The sequence below is a fragment of the Brienomyrus brachyistius genome, chromosome 4 (genome assembly GCF_023856365.1).
Source record: "Brienomyrus brachyistius isolate T26 chromosome 4, BBRACH_0.4, whole genome shotgun sequence".
Lineage (NCBI taxonomy): Eukaryota > Metazoa > Chordata > Actinopteri > Osteoglossiformes > Mormyridae > Brienomyrus > Brienomyrus brachyistius.
The window spans coordinates 17,904,181-17,923,711 of record NC_064536.1 but is presented as its reverse complement, the minus strand read 5'-3'; the positions used below and the strand labels follow the sequence as shown (position 1 = coordinate 17,923,711).

Below are 19,531 nucleotides of genomic sequence, written 5' to 3'. Positions count from 1 at the left end.
CTCCATCCTGCTCCGCATTCACATGGATGCAAAAACAAACATGGAATGAATCACTGTAGTTTAGTATCCTTCTTATTTACTCTAAAAGCATTTTAAAGTGAGTGAAAACAGGAAATGTTAACAAATTATAGCATTTTATAATGTTAATCTACCTATCTTCCGTAACCACACTTCCAGCTCAGGGAATGAGGGGCCTAGGGCCTATCCCAGACTGCATAGACCTCCGGGGGGGGCATACAATGCTTCATACATGTGTTTTTAGGCTACAGGAGAAAATCTGGAGAACAACAGAAACACATAGAAAATATGAAGGATAGAGGTGGGAATTGAACCTTCAACCCTCTGTACTGGTCTCATCAAAATATCACATTATTTAATAAATCATAAACAGTATTACTCTGCAATCCTGACTAGAGTAAGTGACTAGACGATGGATGATGTTTGAACAGTATCATTATTATGACACATTAGACTAAGATGTAAATGAAGCTCAGTTTGCCCATCAAAACATGACGTCAATTTCAGTTGATCTTACTGCTGGATTTTTCACCCAGGGAGATTCAGGTAAGGTACCGGAGTGTGACTCCTAACAGCAGAAATTCACTAGGGTTCTGTGGAGGCCTCAAACCCCCACCCCAGCACTGCATACACACTGCTGATTTAGGAGGCAGGAAAGGCAGTGTGGGTTTGCCCAGATCCAAAGAGTGTGCAGCTTTTGACACACTGGGACTGGTCCAAACATTGCAGCTGCCACGCATGACAACACTGGTACTCTGACTCAGCGAATTCAAGGCCTGGTAGGGGACTCGCCAAGCACAGGTGGGGGGACAGTCACCCTGTGGTGTTTGTAAATGAGCAGGGATTATCCCTGTGCAAAAAGATGGAGAAAAGTGCACTGCATACTGTGTGAGTTTGTTATATAAGGTAATATTTAAACACTCTGTTTGTCTGTTAATATTTAATAAATTCACACATAAAATCCAGTTTTATTAGACATCTGAATTTTGGCTTCCTCCCCTGCTTATTTAATCCTGCACACTGAGAAGCATATTGATCCACCTAGAAGGATCTTCCTATCTGAATATTTTACAGTGGACAACCTTGTAAGCCTCTTGAATTCAGTATACTTCCACAAATCTTTCCTGCCAAAAAGACCCTTACCAATGATGTCCAGTTTTTACCTGTTCTGACCTGTTTTGACTAATTCTGAGCAGTGTTGACCATGACAACCAGATCTTACTGGTTGCTACTAGCTCTGAGCAGTTCTGACCAACATGGACAAGTTCTGACTAGTTTGGACCGGTTTCTGCTAGTACCGAACAGTGTTGGCCAGCAGTGAACAGTTGTCATAGGCTGAACAAGCCTGTTCCTCAGGTGTCAGGATGAATCCTGTACCCTGAGGAACAATATTTCTTGCGTAGATACTTTACAAGACCAAAGAGAAACAAGGTTGGCATCAGGAGGGTGGGCCAAGAGCTCCCTAATCTCAATTTTGTAAGGACAAGAGATTTAATACCTGTAATCCATAACTGATGTGGAACCAAGGGTGATATGTTAACGCCATAGTAAAAAACAGGAGAATGGTTTATCTGCCAGGAATGGTCATATTATTATCATTAGCCAATGATGTGAGTGACGATATATGGGAGCCAATCAGCTTTCAGCTGCCCCTGTTGCCCCACCCCTGCATATACCCTTGCTAAAGACACCCTGTCAAATAACTGCCCCAGGCTGCCTGTGGCATAACCTTCTTGCTCTGCCGACACGTTGCAGAACTTCAATTAATGTCTGCCGCACTAATTGTATCCCCTGATAAAAAAGGCAGACTGATTGGAAAAATAAAGGCAAAAATGTTATTTATGTGTGCATATGAAGGTGGGGGGGGCACTTGCAGTCACAGTCAGACATGGGAGCCCATCTGTGACAATCTCTTCCAGTGTCCTACAGCCTCAACAGTGCCCCCTATTATCCCTTTACTCCATTTTAGCTTAAAAAATCTACCATCAGTAAAGTAATCTTATGCTGGTTCTGAAACCAATGCCAACAGAGTTTTAATTCCTCCTCTGAAAAGTGTTATTCCAGGCAGCCAAAAAACAGCAGCTCTTTCCCTTCCTCTGAGTCTGCTTTCTGCGGATTTATTTCTGCCCAAACCAGGCCCAGAAACCTCCTCCTCCCGAGGGAGCGGCGGGAATAGAGAGCACTACATTCGGTGGAGGGAGACAAGAGAGAAGGAAGGATTTGAAGATCTCTGCATTGTCTGACTCTGACTGCTTCTGACATCACTCATGATAAGTGATCTTGGGGAGGTTCACATAAGGCTTAGCTGGATCTAAATAATACTTCTCTGCAGAGTACCGGGCAAATCCTGTTATCTTCTCTCCAATTACCCGAGAAAATACCAATGACAACAGGCCTTCGGACCCACAGCTTCCCCTATATCCTAACCCTGCAATCTGAATTATTCCACACGTCACTCACCAATATTAGATTTCTTAATCTGTTTTGAAATTTTCTCTCAGAATCGAATTATTTGTACAGCCGAAACTAGGGACACACAGTCAATCAATTTAGACATCTGGGCTACTTTCCTGGTTTTTAAGTGACTTGCCCAGTGTTTCTCTTTATAAATATTACCTACAGCTTTGAACAACAAAACATTTTAATAGGCCAAAGAGGGACAGCAACACATTGTATGAGCAGACCATTATTCAATATATTTCACAATGCCACACCATATTAAATAAATGACTTGAAAATAGATGATGCCATATTTCTGTAAATCTGATTTACAGTCTTCAAATTGTATTACCCAGCTGAGATGAAAATTGTGCTTTACTCCAAGGACGAGCAACGGGCGACTGGCTAGCTAGGTAGTTAGGGTCTTTTCACACAGCAGACACCTCTAGAGCAATGTTTATCAACTGAGTCCCGGGCGACTCCCCAGATGCTCCACATTTTTGCTTCCATTCAGTTCCAAGCAACCCTGTACCAGGTAATCAGTGTTGTTGAGCTGGGAGAGAGCAAAAATGTGGACCGCCTGGGGGTTCCCAAGGACCGGGTTGAGAAACATTGCTGAAGAGAACTACTGATGACAATAAACTCTGCTTGGGCAGATCTTTGGCTCCACAGCCTGTAAGATGTACAGCTTGTAGTGCATTAATCAGAGGCACTGATTCTCCTCAAGAGTGGGTGGGGAGAACCCAGGATACTCAGAGAAAATTAGGGGGGAGGTTATGAGGGGTTGGGGTAGGGAAAGCTTTACACCTGGGTTCAAATCCATAACCTATAGGCAATTAAGTGTCGCCCCCCCGTTCACTGTGCTTCATAGCAACCATAGACACACTTAGCAACCAAGACACACTTTGTTGAAACATGACAATCAGTCTGGATAAACGTAACAGGGTGTTAAAAACGGCGCTGGTTAAAAGCCAATGTCAACGCTTCCTAAAGCTATTCCGCCCTAGCAGAGATTATTTAATTAAGTTAAATAACTGAGCGTACACTCAATCGATAGTTAGACTGTGGCTCCCTCACCTTTTGTGCGTATGGGGACTGCGGTCTACAGTGTTGATATTTATAGTTATTTGCTTATTGTCTGCTGCTATTTATTGCTGTTCTTATCGACTTGTGGCATTAGCTTGAATGGTAAAGTAATAAAGTAAGAATTTTATTGTATTATGTACCCATGACAATGAATCTTCCTTTGAATAGATCCGACCCCAGAAAACTGACTGCACTTTTTGAGGAGTTCAGTTCAACCCAGAATCCCACGCATCTCCCTGCCACCTTGTGTTTCTATATCCCGGTCACATAAGGGTTAAGTGGATGTCTGGGGGGGGTGATACTGACATACTGACCTGCTCTGTAATGGAGTCCCATCATAGACTTTTCCTGTTGTAAGCTATAGGAAAGCAGGGGCCACTGTGGATGGATGGATGACGGATGTATGGACAGAGGAATGCATGGGACATTGCTCCAAGGAGCCAGATGTTGCCGAAATGCTCCACACAGTTTTGCAGATAGGCATCACGGACAGGAGCGGGAAGGCTGGACCTCTGAGGAAGGCTGGGGGCCCTCAGGCTTTGCAGATGCTGTAACCACAATGAGCACAGATGGGGGGGAGGACAGCACCACACTGAGCATCTACCTGCAGGAGGATCCCTGTGCCTCTTGCCCGTCCAGTAAAATATCAGGCACCATTTGCGTTTCATATTCTATTCAGTTTATTTTTATATAGCGCCTTTCACAGCACAGTCACCGTAAGGCATCTGAGATAAGAGTGTGTGACGAGCCATCACTACATCACTCGTACTAAATGGTTATGAAAGAGGGACAAAGGGAAGGAAAGGATGCCAGAAGACAGCGGAGGAGTGGAACCAGACTCCCAAGTGAGGATAAAAAACCTCTGGGGGTTCAAGGTCAACTGGCTACCCCCCCCCCACCCACCGAGACATGCTAACATTATAGAAATCAGAGTGAACAGAATAGACCTGCATTAATAACAGCAAGGTGTAAACTGTGGTCATAGGCAGAGCCAGTGAGTGAGCCAGTACAGCAGGCAGGTCCGTTTGGGCCGGCAGATCGTAGGCCGTGCACATAATGTCACAGTCCGTAAGCCACGCCCACAATCACGCTTTCATATATAAGACGACTCCCGACAAGGTCAGTTCGGCTCGCTTGTGTCCCCGAATCTGGGAGTCTTTATTTATGCTGGCGTTAGAAGCCTGATCAATCTGCCTCCTTGTCCATCTCTCCATCTCTGACACAGCCTGAGCTGAGAAGCAGTACCAGGAAATCATGTCTGTTACACTCTGGACGCGCAAACCCCAGTGGCTGTGCACAGTCCCCAGTCCCGGCTCATCCCAGTGCTAAAAACTCGCCCGCTGCAGGCTCCTCGTACCCAAAACAGTGATTAGCATGGCCGTGTGTTGTTTACAATGCCATCAGACTTTCCTCAGTTTACTAGTATTTTCTATAATTGCTCATTCTCTTAGGATCCATTAATACCATATAATTATCCTCGGAAGGTGCCCTTTAGCGACAGCAGATCTTTACTTAAACATTAGCGAGAGCATTGTATATCCCGAGGGCATTCAACAACAAAGGGCCCGGCGCTTCCCTCGCCTCCTCTGTGCTGGAAGTGGCAATTACAGTTCAGACGGAAGATTGTGCCTCCTCAGCCGAACAGTGGAAAGGTAGGATAAGGCTGCACAGGGAGTGGAATGTGCCAGAAGAGCACTGTATATCACTGCACAGATCAACAAGAGCACTGAATATCACAGAACATATTAACAAGAGCACTGTATATCACTGCACAGATCAATAACAGCACTGAATATTACAGCACAGGTCAATTAGAGCACTGAATATCACAGCACAGATTAACAAGAGCACTGTACATTACTACTCAGGTCAACAAGAGCACTGAATATCACAGAACAGATTAACAAGAGCACTGTATATCGCTGCACAGATCAACGACAGCACTTAATATCCCAGCACAGATTAACAAGTTAACTGAATATCACAGCACAGATTAACAAGAGCACTGTATATCAGTGCACAGATGAACAACAGCACTGAATATTACAGCACAGATTAACAAGAGCACTGTATATCATGGCACAGATCAATAAGAGAACTGAATATCCCAGCAGAAATTAACAAGAGCACTGTATATTACTGTAGAGATCAACAACAGCACTGTATATCACTCTACAGTTCAAGAAGGGCACTGTATATCACTGAACAGGTCAATACAAGCACTGCATATGACAGCACTTTATACAATAGCACAGATCAATAAGAGCACTATATATCACAGCACAGAGCAATAAGAGCACTGTATATCACTGCACAGATCAATAAGAGCACTGTATATCACTGCACAAATCAATAAGAACACTGTATATCGCTGCACAGATCAACAAGAGTATTGCATGTCATTGTGCAGACCTAAAAGAACATAGTATTTCACTGAACAGTGGTCAACTTACGAACTACCTGTCTGCAGCAGTAGTTTTTAGCACTGTGGTATCAAAACTAACAAAGAAATGCGGGAAAATGGAGGTTGTCTAAGTCCCGGTTAGTGGTAGGTCACAGCCCATGCCAGAGTCTGCCAGCGATTGGCACTGTGCTCAGCATTGCCATCAGCATCTCTGTCAGGTGGGCGGGCATTGAAGGGAAACCCGCTGACAGCCACAAAATAAAGCAAGGTTCAATGTAAGGTTCTTCCAGAATGACATACCACAAAACAATCTCACAGCTGACCTGTAAACTATTCATCATTTTTCATCATTTTCCAGCCAAGTGTTTTAAATAGACCTTTATGAAGTGTATATTTATATCAACTTGTCTCTTATGATGTTTCAGCAAAGTCTGCGAGCTTCGGGCCATGTTTACCGCTGAGAAATTTGAGAACAGAGAATAGAGAACAGAGGTTGTAATTCTCCCTGATGGCCACAGGGGGTGAATTTCCCCCTAATCAGCACATGGATGCATAATGCCTGACCACCAAATAGGGCAAAGTTCCTTCTAACCACCACAAGTGTCGTAATTCCCTCTGACCACCACAAGGGGTGTAATTCCATTTAAAGAGTATACTTTAACTCCATCATGTAATATTTAGTCAAAAACCAACCACAATAACAATACCCTCCGTGTCTCCCCCCCCCCCCCCCCCCAAAAAAAAAAAAAACATGCAATCATGTACTGCCAGGAGAACTTCCTGTTGACCCCTACAGGAATACTTCCTACTTATCGCCAAATTCAGGGAGAAACAGCCGAAGGAGAGACGACTGGAAACACAATAGAATAATCAATCTGAATATGTCAACCGCAAAGCCAGCTTCAATGTGACAGTTTCTGCTGCCTTCATGTCCCCTTGGGGTGTTTCCCAACTTTCAACCCTGTAAAACAGGAAACGACTTCATTTCACCTGAAAAAAAATTAGGCTCGCTTTTCCATCATCGCTGTGGTTATGTTTCAGGAAGCAACGGGCACCGACCTAAACTTCCACTGGATGTGACGTAACAGTGGAGATCTGTTTGCGTCTAAGGATTAGCTTGCAGCCCAAATCTGACACAGAACTGAGTAATGCATCAAACAGTAAATACTGGTTTAGAAATTAATTAATATAACATAATGAACAGATAAAGATATCGAGTGTGAAACAACCTTAAATAAAAACAAAAAGGAAAATCTGTGGAGAAAAGCTGTAAAAATCTGGATGCGGGAGTGTAATGAGCTTGTATACTTGTCAAGTTGAATTTTTCGTATTAGCTTTGTCCCCAGTAAAGTTGGGAACTCAGGAGCACTTGGGATTAGGGAACTTGGTCACTGTCGCTGGATCACTTGAGCTTAAGGGCCCAAAAGTGGCATGAATACTCTACTGGCCATTGGACTCAAACCCACAGCCTCCTGGCTGCTGGCACAGATCCCTAACCTACTGTGCTATGTACATACAGCTTTTCTTTCTCACACCATACAAACAGTACCAAACCTGCTGCTAGATCCCACCCAGAGCTTCTCCTGAACCAATAAGATCAGATAATGAATCTAAGAGAACACAGCTGATTGGACAAAGGTCACATGGGAACTGGATGGGCAGCTGAGTGTTGTGGAGACTCACAGTCTGTGGGAAGCCCCTTTGCACCCGGACCAGGACAATGAATTGCATAAACTGCTGGCATTCACAAGTCACTTTCACTGTTCTGTGAGGATCAGTAACATTTACTAACTGCAGGGCTATCCTACGAGAACAGGAGCGGCAGCGACTATTTCTCCAGTCAGTTGAACAACTCTGTGTTCATAAAAACACTCAAATAAACTTCACTTCCCCTCCTCACGGGATTACGGTAAATTAAATCAAAGCGTAAATCCTGGAGTGAGTTAATCACGGCTGAACACGCATTCGAATCCCGCAGGAGCGTCGGGAACTGTGTCGCTCGAGGCGTTCAGCTGACGGGAGCTGCGCACCTGCGGAGAAACGGCTGCATCTGTGTGGGGGCGGGAGGGGAGGAGGTCAAAACCCAATCTCATGCAGCACTTTGAATAAAGGAACGATGAAAAGCATCGCAAACCCGGATAATAACGGAATAACGGCGTCTCTTTGTTTACGGATGTAAACCCTGCTTTAAAAAGTGCTAGGAATGTTAAATACTCCGTCCACCACTATTATTTATTAATCACTGCCACTTTAAATCTCAGCACCTTGTCCTCCTGCTTGTATGTACCTTGTATATCACATTCATACTGTAGCGCCATAATAAATGTATACTGTATATAGCCTACTGTATTGCACGTAAGCCTGTGCTATTGTTCTTAGCCCACTATTCTGTTATTATCTATTGATTGTTCTTCATTGTTATATAGGCCTATTGTTTAAGTCTGCTGGGAGATACGCAAACAAGCATTTCATTGTATTTTTACTTGGACAATAAAGCTTTTGAATCCTTCTAGGTGTATAAGCGCAGGGTGGCCAACTCACGTATCTGGCGTGACGCTTTCAGACTTTCACACTCACGACAAATCTTACGACAATCTATATCATTCCATTATAAACGTAAAATTAGCTACATCAGCAGCGTTGGGGTCGTTAGCAAACCAAACAGACTATTTAGAAGGTAATAAAACTGCTTTATACATGTAAATACATATGCAATTGTGTGCAGACTTGTCTCGCCAGCCAGCTGTCAAAGTTGGCAACCCCAATAAGGGAAGGTTTTTGTGTGGCGTAAATATACAGGCAATCAGACGGCCGTAGTAATCGGGATCGTGAGACTCACGAGGAAGCTAGTGGCGCAGAAATCCTGTTCTATCGGTGTCACTCGAAAACCTGTCTGAGTGTGAGATCGTAAGGTGTGAGACTCTCAAAGCCTGTCAAGCCTCTAACTGGATGACGGAAGACGCACACAGCGCCCCCTCCTGGGCAGGACATTGTAACGTGGCTTGTGCTTGCTGCTGGTGTTTGAATGCGCTTACGCTGTCAGTGCAGAACATTAACTTAGAAGATACCAGGCGCATGAGGACATGATGTGCGTGTTTGTTCACAGCATCAACACGCAAAAAAAATCACCAGGGGATTGAACGAGCACAGGACAAACCAAGTACAGAGAATATAAATGGCAGGGGGGATTTTAGGATTTGTTATGGTGGAGAGCATGAAGTAACCTTATTATTAGCCAATGACATGTTTTGAATCAGTGAATGACAGGAGACTGGAGAGGGGGCACTTTGGGAGCCAATCAGCTTTCAGCCCTGGCCCTGTATAGCCTCTGACACAAGGGGAAATTACACACACACACACACACACACACACACACACACACACACACACACACACACACACACACACACACACACACACACACACACACAGATGTATACCTAACCGAAAGGGAAATAGAAAGGCACAGGAGAATTTCTAGCTATTGACAAAAAATTAAAGGCTAAGTCAAATTTAAACGGAGGTTAACTTTTTTTTATTGCCATCAGGGGTAAAACAGGATTAAAATACTCTGGTCATACAAACACAGATGATATAACAGAAAAAAAAGATATTAAATAAACTTAAAACATACAATGTCACTGCTACTGCACACCGTGAACCATAAAGATGAGTTAAAGGCTTAGTTTCATGGCAGAATTCTGAAATATTTTGTTGAAACCTCACATTTTTGGGATATTAGAAGCGGTAATGACCCAAGACCTACATATAAATGAAGTGACTGAATTTCATAGCTATTTCTTACATGCTTACTAGGCTTAGGGTTTATTATTACGAGACTCAGGTCAATGACCAGATTCACAGAGAGGTAAGGAGCATATACTGATTACAGTGCATTACTGCACTGCCTACATGACAAACCACCTCAGGGATGAGAACCTAAGTGCAGCTATGGGGCAGGTGACACGTCAGCACCACACCAGTCCAAATAGACCAGTGGGAGGTTTTTTTCCCGGTGGCCAGAGTGACAGTCCTGCCACCAACCCCCCAGTTTTTCCCTGTAAGTTGGAGGACCTCCTTGTAGGACTGGATGTAGATTAACATCATATCCAGGATGAAACGATTGCAGGTTAAGGGCCTTGCTCAAGGACCCAATGGAGTAAAATCACTCTGGGCATTCACGGGATTTGAACCCGCAACCGTCCAGTTCCTGGCATAAAGCCCTAGCCTCAGAGTCACCCCTCCACCCCACTATGATTCACACAACTGACATTTTATTTATTTTGGCAAACACTTTGACGTAAAGGTGACGTAGATTTTGGAAAAATCAGGGTCAGCCAGTCCCTGGAACAGCTGGGCTTAAGAGTGTCGCTCAAGGGCACAATGATGACATCACACTGTTAACAATGGGATCTGAACCAACGACCTTTGCGATCACAGGAACAGCATCCTAACCTACTGTTTACTCAAGCTGGAGCTCCTGATCACACAGCTGCCCGTTTCGCATGTTACATCAGCATAATTAGTCACATGACCAAACTTTCACGTATGCACAGGTCCGCCAGCTGTCAGCAAACGCTCAGGCGTGATGCGACTAGCCTGGCGAAAGCGCTTCGATTCCCATGATGGCAAACAGCTGTTTGTATCCAGTAAAGCTCCTGAATCCACGCGTGGCATATTTCTTTGCTTTCTTGGTCTTGCTGCATGACTAATTGCCATCTGGCTCAGTAATTAATCTCTGGTTACCTCCTATACAGTTTCTTCTAGGGGCAGGAACAAAGGCAGTGACTGTGATTTTTTTGTGCTGTGAGCCCAGATGAGGCTCCTCGGGCTTCACGCGAGTGTGTTACTGCCATGATGCGACAGTCGCCTTTATTTCCATCTCCTTCCAAGGTGACACCTGGGAAATTTCCGTGGACGGCTGTCTGTCTTCTTTTTCCGGGTGTTTCTGAGAATGCTGGCACACAAATGGCCCTGACTGGGTAAGTTAGGGAGGTGTGTGGCTCAGTGGGTTAGCACACTGTGGCTGAGAATAGAAGGTTGTTGGGTCAAATCCCATGAAGAACGTGACCACCTGATAATACCAGTGTCTGTGGTGACCAAGGGAGGGCTGGTACTGTAAATCAGCAGATCTGCTGGAAACTGTCACAGAAGGTTCTGAAGAAACATTCTGAAGCATGCCCAACCAACAAATTACGTGAGTTTTACTAAATATCTCCATCTAATAGAATAATGTTAATAATTATGCCATAACCTTTAGTTCAAGATTCTGGAAGGATCTACAGCAGCACTAATTATTATTTTTGAAAGCAGGTCTTTCCTCTGATGGAGAACCCAGGGCTGGCCTAACCCTTTGTGGGGACCTAATCAAAATTTGATTTGGGCCACGTACCCCAACTTACACACACCAGACAGCCAGACAGCCAATCAGATGGGGCCCCCTGGTGGCTGCTGGTGGCTTCGGGACCAGCAGCCACTTAGTTTGCCTTTGCCTTGGGCCAACCCTGGGTGGACTGATTGAGTCAAAGGGTGGGTTCAAAATGCTGGACCGATTAATAGAAATGTAAATGAGAAGAAGTCACTGTTCCCTAAACCAGACAATCACACATGAACACATGAAGGAAAAGCCCTATTTGATGGAGAGGTCCTTCTAGTTATGTGCCGCTCTAAGACGTGAGACATTCTCCAGGATTGATTGGGTAGGCTAATCACATGACCACATAATGTGAACCAATCATCGAAGCCAACATAAGCATGGGCAACCTGGAAGAGAATCCACATGACAGATGTAAACCAGGTAACAGAATAATCAGATAAAAAGGGTTTGAGGGATAAATTTGCTTCTTCTTAATGAAGTAATTCTTGCTGTGAAATGTCTGAAACGCAGGATGTGTCCTGGCATCATGTCAGCAACCGAACCAGCCAGTGGCCTTTTATAAGTGACTCCCGGTGGGCTGAGGAGAGAGCTGTCAGTCAGCTCTTGTGTAAAGGGCAAACAGAGACGTCATATGTGCTGTTTTCTTCGTGTTTTTAATCTACACGGTTTATATTTACATGACAACTTATCTCTGAAATCTCTGCAACAATCTAAAGAAGAAATACCTTGGAAAGACTGATACATTTTCTAAAGACAAATATCATTCTTAAAAAAATGTTCCTGTCAATAAAATAAGATCACCTGAACAATGTCCCCGACACATTTTCAAAGATTACAAAAAAGCAATGAAAAACCTCTTTGGGTTTTACTCTTTGGGTGATTTTGATTTAACAAGCCAAACATCCTGTAATAAACCAAACCAAAAAAAATATCTTGCAACCATAAGACAGTCATACTAAAAAGTTTAGTGAGACATTTTACAGAGAACTTAATGCTAGAAAATGCCTCACAGGTGATGCTCAATGTGATACGATGGGGGTCACTATAGCCTCACACACTCAGGGTTGTGGGTTCAAGGCCCCAGCTCTGGGTGTGGGGATTGCATGTTGTGTGGCCAAAGACGGTTTATGTAAATCAGAGTCTGTCAATGTCTCTTATTGCATGTCTGTCCTGTGATAGACTGACCTGCTGTTTTTATATTTGTGCTACCTGTGGCTTGTTGGGTTTGTAAATATATATTATTACTTTTTGTTTTTTAATTTAAATAAAATACAAATTAATTATAAATAATAATAATAATAATAATAATAATTATTATTATTATTATTATTATTATTATTATTATTATTATACAGTTGGAGGAGCACATTAAGTTCCACTTCCTGGCTCGGTCCCATTGTCTCCTGCTCCTTCATTACATCCCCGTTGACTCCTTCATTACATCCCCGTTACAGCGAAACCGGAAAAACCCGGAGCTCAGCCTCCGGAGGCCGATCTGAAATTCTTCCGTCACTTAGGCCGTTCAGGCAAATGACCTGCAATGCAAACGTATGGGACCTGGGGAGACCGAATTCGCCGAAGCGGCAATATACTTCGCCTATGCGAGCGGCAGTCAAAGGTATTTATAGCACGTGTGTTACTAGCAAAAGCCGTACAATACGGCTACGTTAAGAAAATCACTTACACGCCTAAACTGTTACCACATATAATTAAAGGTTATATGTATTTTTGAACGTGTTTCCTTATTTTACATTAACCTGAAAATGTACTTTGATGGATGAAAGATGTAAAACACAGACAGAGTTTAAGTAAATGCATAGTTGCAAGTGCGCCCCCTACCGCCATTATGTTAATACCCGCACAAAGGTGTCAAAATGTGTGAAGGCCTGAACTTTGTGTACCATGAATTTGAATGATTTATTAATTTATTATTATTATTATTATTATCAGAAGAAGCCTAGCTCTTTTCATTAAGATTATTAACCTGTCCAGTGAATGTTGTGTTGGTTATATAGCGAGTCCTCTGGTATGAATATTAGCGCCCTATCGAGTTACTGTAAAATTAACCACGTTATTTTGAATTTGAACAGAACCTTAATGTCATCAGAATTAAAATCAGCAAATGCCTTATTGTAAGTTGTATTTGTAATGTAAATTTTATTCTATATTTAGTTGCATTTTGAGCTCATCCTTATAATTGACATAAACCACAACAAAACAACCATTATAACTCGTTTAAGATGCAAAATGCTCAATATGACTGAAATTATAAGATCAGGAGGTTTGGGGGAAAATGAACTTGCAACGTTTTAGTAATTCCGACACACATCTGCCCAAAAAGCCCTGTGAATACGCTTCCAATCGATCTAACTATAAATAAAATTAAATACAGTTTATACAACCTGATCGTATAAAACCACGTCCAGCCTTTAACATACCAGGTAACCCTTAAAATTTAGTGATCACGCTTAAAAATCCGCATGTGTGTCAGATCATTAAATCTATTAAATATGAATCGATTTCAAATTGCATTTTTAAAAGCAAAAGACAACTTTCCCATCTGCATAATAATAATAATAATAATGTCATGAAACATTGTCATGCAACAATGTATTCAGGTATTCGAGTTTTATTCCTAAATCCCATTTTTTTTTTCTTTCACACACCAGTGGATTTGAGATTTACTCATATTTCTGCCGTCTGAAGGACTTTTCAGATGTCATTCGAAATAAAAAAAAAAGTGAGACCAGAAAGTTGCCGCGCGACGGACGAACGCGAGTAAAAATAGCGGGACTGAGCCACAGGACGCTACACGCCACATAAATAAAGACAGTCAATAATAAATAAATGTAAATAAAACAAATCGGGCTTTTCCAGGGCAGAGCATACTATTGTTGCAACAAATAGGTCACCTAATTAAACACTTTGTCCCGGTTTTTTTTCCTGCTATTTTTTTTTTTTGCTTTTTTCACCCCAGAGTCTCCCAGCCAGAAAGTCCCACATAATAAAGAAATTACCTCCAGATCTGACCCAGCTGCAGGATGTGGATGATGGACTGAAGAAGCCAAATGCAGAAGGAGCAGGACCTCTTCTTGCTGGCCGCATGGTCGCTGATGCTCGCGGTGGTGCTGGACGCCTGAGGTGCGGATGGGTGGGAGTCCATGTCTCCGTGCGAGGCGGAGGCGCTCAGCACCTTACCGTCCGTGTGAGGGCGGTCGGCGGCGGCACCGGCGCTGCGGTCCGAGCCGAAGTCGTGCACGAACCATCGGAAACTGAAGAGCTGGACCGAGAAGGAACCGAGCACCGCGAAGAAGAGCGTGAGCCCGAACCACCAGTAATCACGACGGAGGTAATAGTCCACCGACAGCCACACGTCGGTGCCCACGTCGGCCAGATACACCGCGGCGGCGGCAAGGATCCATAGGCAGTCCCACACCGAGTAGTCCCGCTGCTGCCTCCCCAAGCGCAGGCACGCCGAGGACGATCCACAGCAGCGCGGCTCCCCGCTCACCAAGTCGCCCTCTGGTGCTCCGGAGCCCGGTTGCGAGCCCTGGACCATCCCCTGCGACTGATCGCAATCCTGGAGGGGCGTGAACGCCACATCGCCCCTTCTCATCTTCAGCACCCCGTCCGACTTCGCGGCCATTACAGCAGCCCTCCCGTTATCTAAGCCGCACCGTCTCCTTCCTCCTCCTCCTCTTCCTCCTCCTCCCCCCTTTCTCTCCGCCTCCTTTCTCTCTCTGTCCCCGGGAACCGGCGATCGGAGCCTGGGCTGGGCGACCTCCTCTTCCTCCAGCTCATAACAAAGCGGCGCTTCCTCCCGGCAGCAGGTACTCACCGGAGGCTCTCCCATGGCACACATTTAGGCTATGACATCATCTCTTTCTGCAACTGCTCTCCAGTCACTCATCACACTTCTCCCCTCCAGGCTGCTGCAGTGTGGCCAGGACACATGGGGGGAGGGGGATGTGGCTTTAATCAAACTTAGAATAAAATCACATAGTGCGTTTTATCAGCCTTATCGCTGATTACCCTAAAGCCTAAAGTGAACCTGTTTCACAGACATTCGGGGATATGCCTGCACAGATACGAGGCGAAGCCTCATTTACATTTAAATGTAATTCACGGTTTAACCTACACATGCATTTAGCACGATGGGGGTAAAGTGGGCGCTGGATTTAAATTACAATCGGAATTTAAATAACACAGTGTTGTCCTTTTAAAATGCACGTCTGTATATAAAGGCTGAATTATTTCCTTAAATGGGACGGGATTTTACGGGCGTGCTCCTGTATATCGCGGGCTGGGCACCTTTCAGCACCATGGAAAGCTCCCGTATGGGAATCGTCTGCCTCGGCCACGCGGTCCTTAGACAGAAGGTGCGCCCTGGGTGACACTTTGAACATCATTCATCTCCAGGGAGACGCAACCCATGTGCCATCAGACTTCGGGTTTCAATGTTTGCTTAGATCATTCGGACCCGGAGTCCACATTCACGGGAATTTGTACTGACGGCATGTGTACATCTCAGACTCTAATGCCAAACAGAAAATTTCTAAGACAGCAGTACACAAGAAAAGGGTGAAGCAGGAGTCACTGACCAAAAACCAGTCAGGTAGAGGGCAGAAGCAACTTTATAATGCCAGATATGACTGCTGACTTATACGGCAGAGCCTGAAAAATCGGTGGATGACCTCAAATGACCTTCAAAAACAATGAAAAATGTAAGAGATTTAGCCTGTTTCATGTAAACATAAAAAAAATCCTTATTGCAAAACCAGGAATCCTTTCAGTGTGATTAAGAGTTAAACCACATATATGTTTCTGAAATGATCCTTCATTTGCCTTTTGTACAAGAATAAGAACAGTTACGTTGGAACATGCTAGTTTTCATGTATCACATTCAGCTCTCCTTCTTTTGGAGAAAAAACACCACATATAAAAGTGAGAGTGAAGCCTGGAGTCTGAGTGCAGAGTCAGCCGTCCATCCTGCCCCCCTGGGGCATTTACATGGGGTTAAGGGCTCAAGACCCCAAAAAGATGTGGCCACACTCCTGACCACAGGGATCAAACTGACAGCTTTCCAGTTACGAAGACGGAGGCCTGAGCTGCTGGGCCACACACTGACATCAGACACATCCTGTCATTTACTGATATCCCATAAAACACAGATCTGAAAATCAGGAAATCGGCAAAGTCAAACTCTAGGTCTGGTCGCACTGAAACATGAACACACTTGCATAACCTGAATACAAGCACTCACAATCTCCAGACCCCCCATTCAAGTTCTGTAGCAGAAATAACCACCTTTTCACAGGTATAATTCAGCTGCACTGTTCTTCAGCTGTTCGTGTTACAAACTGCAAGCTGCAGTCACCTCTCAAGCACAGGAAGGTTAGAGTCTGATCTCAGCTCAGGCTCACAGACGTAAAGCACTGAAACTTGCATAGTATAATTGCTTACAATGGAAGCTTGTATCTTTCAGTGTGATCTGTCTTTTAGCGTTACTGGTCTTCCCTTCTCCTTCGGTTGAGTGTAGAGTTATTAAGAGATCTCTGGTCGGGGCCCAAACTTATGATAATTAAATCTGCATGAAAGCAGGCCCTTTCATAAACCTCCCCGTTCGGATGGCTCTGTTTTAATTAAGGCTCGTTCATTTCAGGAGACTCCTTATTTCGCTACATTCTTCTGGGAGCTTGTCAACAGCTAAGCCACGGTAAATGGCTCTTGACTGCCATCTGCTGGCCGCTTTTCTCATGGCGTCTTCGGTCACATCCCGCCTTAAAGATGAGCAAATGACCGTTTCAGGGGCTATTTGATCAAATAAACAGTTGACTGTTTCTACATGAAGCATGTATCATAGTTATTTACATGCCAAGCTGACACTATTATCCGGAGCGACTTAGATAACACAGTAACACGGAAACTCTATCCACTTACATGCAGGGAATAATGTCTTGCTTATAGACAGCCCGGCGCCAAAATGATTTTGCCAGGTGAATTAAACCATTTAGGCCAAAATTGCACATTTCACTTGCACATACGTATACGTTAAGCACATGCACATACATGCATACTGTCATGCATATACTTGAACACTTTACTTGCACATACATATATACTGGTTCTAAGCACTTGCATACACATACATACACACACATGCACGTTCAAAGATACACGCATTCACATACATACGTATAAAGTTTGTATGCATGTGTGAGCAAAAGTATGCATGTATGTGTGAAAAAAAGTATGTATGTATGTGAGAGTGCACTAAAGTACGCATGCTGGAAGGCAGGTACACTTCGGGTGGCTCACTAACCACTAACAAACACAAAAGAAGCAGGAGCTGAGGTACAGGAGTGGAGGGATGCAATTTAGGTCACACCGTACCGCCTACAGGATGCAAAGACCGTCATCTGCCATGTTGGTGCATTTCTCATCTGGTCGAGTCTGTGTGTGTAGTCTCCGCTCATTTTTCGCTGTTTTTTGGCTGCAGCAACAAGAGTGTCCATGAGTGTTCATAAACCCCGCATTTAGGTGGCGGTACTCTGTGAGGTACGCAGGCCGGGAAGTGGCCAGATCTCTGTAGGTGGGTATAGCTACTTCGTTCAGTGTTTGAAGGGCGCCCACGAGGTGACACTCCTGTGGTCATGGGTGACCTCAGTGTGACCACTAGCACTGACAGGGCTGGCTATGAGGATTGTATTGGTCCCCATGGCTCTGGAGACTGGGGTGAAAGTGGCTCCATGTTCCTTGACTCTGCGAAAGGTCAGGGGCTGCGGGTCACTGGATCCTGGTTCCTGCGCCCTGAGTCGCATCATTGGACTTGGTACTGCAATACAGTTGCTAGAGGAGTTCCGATTGAGGCTTGTTACCTGCATTGTTCAGACGTTTATTAAGCAATGTAGAAGGGCAGGTTGAAACAGTGACATGACCACACAGATCACCAAAGCCAACCTCAATTCCTCCCACACACACACACACACACGAAAAATAAAAGTCAATTAGGCCATTAAAATGAACATAAACACCAAGGAGCAGCACTGGGCTTCACGGCGGCTAGCAGGAGAGAAGGCACTAAACACCACACTCCACTCGTGAACACACCTCTAGTGGACACAATTGCAACGCCAAGCAAACCCCCCCCCCCACAGCTCTGCCTGCTGCCAACTTCAACCCCGCTGGTCTTGTACAATAAAACAAGAATAAACAAAAAACTAAAGAAACTGCCCCACCGCCGACACCAGACCCCGACAGAAGGGGCGACATAAATGCGATCGCGATCCTCCCAATTACACCTTTGGAAGGGCCGCCAAGTGAAGAAGCTAAACTTCAATGTAGGCAAAGCAGCAGCATCGCCAGGGATTGCAAAATGTAAACTAATGCAGCACCAATCACTCCTGCGGCCACATGCAGCCAAACATACCACAACGAAAGAACAACATTACACACCAGAGTCTGCAATAAATGGCAGAATACACTCGCACATACCCACCAACACGCTGAAACCACTGCCCTGAAAGCAGAGGGAAGGGACACTGCAAGCTCCACAGGTTTGCTTACTAGGAGGAAAACTGCAGACCAGAGACCAGGATTAAATTAGGACTTTAACCCAGCCAGGGCTTGCGGGATGCAATAAGCGACCTGCCTCAGAAAACACCGTTACCACAGAATGGAGGCACACAGCGACCAATATACTCCCAGTGTGGCACAATCTGGAGGTGCTAAATGACGGACAAGTTGCCTTTACCCACGATACCTGAAGCAGCTGCAGAACCCTGCCACCAGTATAGAAGCTGAACTTCCCGGTACGATTTACACGTCAGCGAAACGTGTCGTTGAACTAATCCTCCCACGCTCTTATATGGCATCACCTGGCTCCGCCTCCCCCAATCTGAACGCCGTCTGACCAATAAACCCTAATTGAAATACTTAGGTTTGCACCTTCACTTGAAAAGCAAGACCCACTACTTTGACCTGTCACACCTGTTTGAATCCCTTGCAGTTCTTTTTGTTTTCTGTTAGTGTCTCTTCAGTAAAACCCCTTTTGTTTCAGTCCTCGCCTGCTCCCTCTTCCTCTGTTCCCTCAGATACAGCAGCACGTCTATAAGATGAGCCTGTTACTAAGAAAAACAAAGAAATCCTTCAAAAACTATATATTACAGTATGACAGCTTGCAGGAATAGCTTATAAATACATATAAT

The 19,531-nt window shown here is 44.5% G+C and overlaps 1 protein-coding gene across 1 annotated transcript in view; it reads right to left on the bottom strand.

Annotated features, from left to right (window-relative positions):
• The window catches only part of LOC125740117 (XK-related protein 4-like), a 74,379-nt gene extending 59,213 nt beyond the window's left edge, over nucleotides 1–15,166 (bottom strand). The window contains exon 1 of the mRNA XM_049010936.1: nucleotides 14,342–15,166. Within this exon, the coding sequence (XP_048866893.1) occupies nucleotides 14,342–14,970 (629 nt within the window). The 5' untranslated portion in view covers nucleotides 14,971–15,166. The remainder of the gene's footprint in view (nucleotides 1–14,341) is intronic.
• Between the last annotated feature and the right edge of the window lie 4,365 nt (nucleotides 15,167–19,531).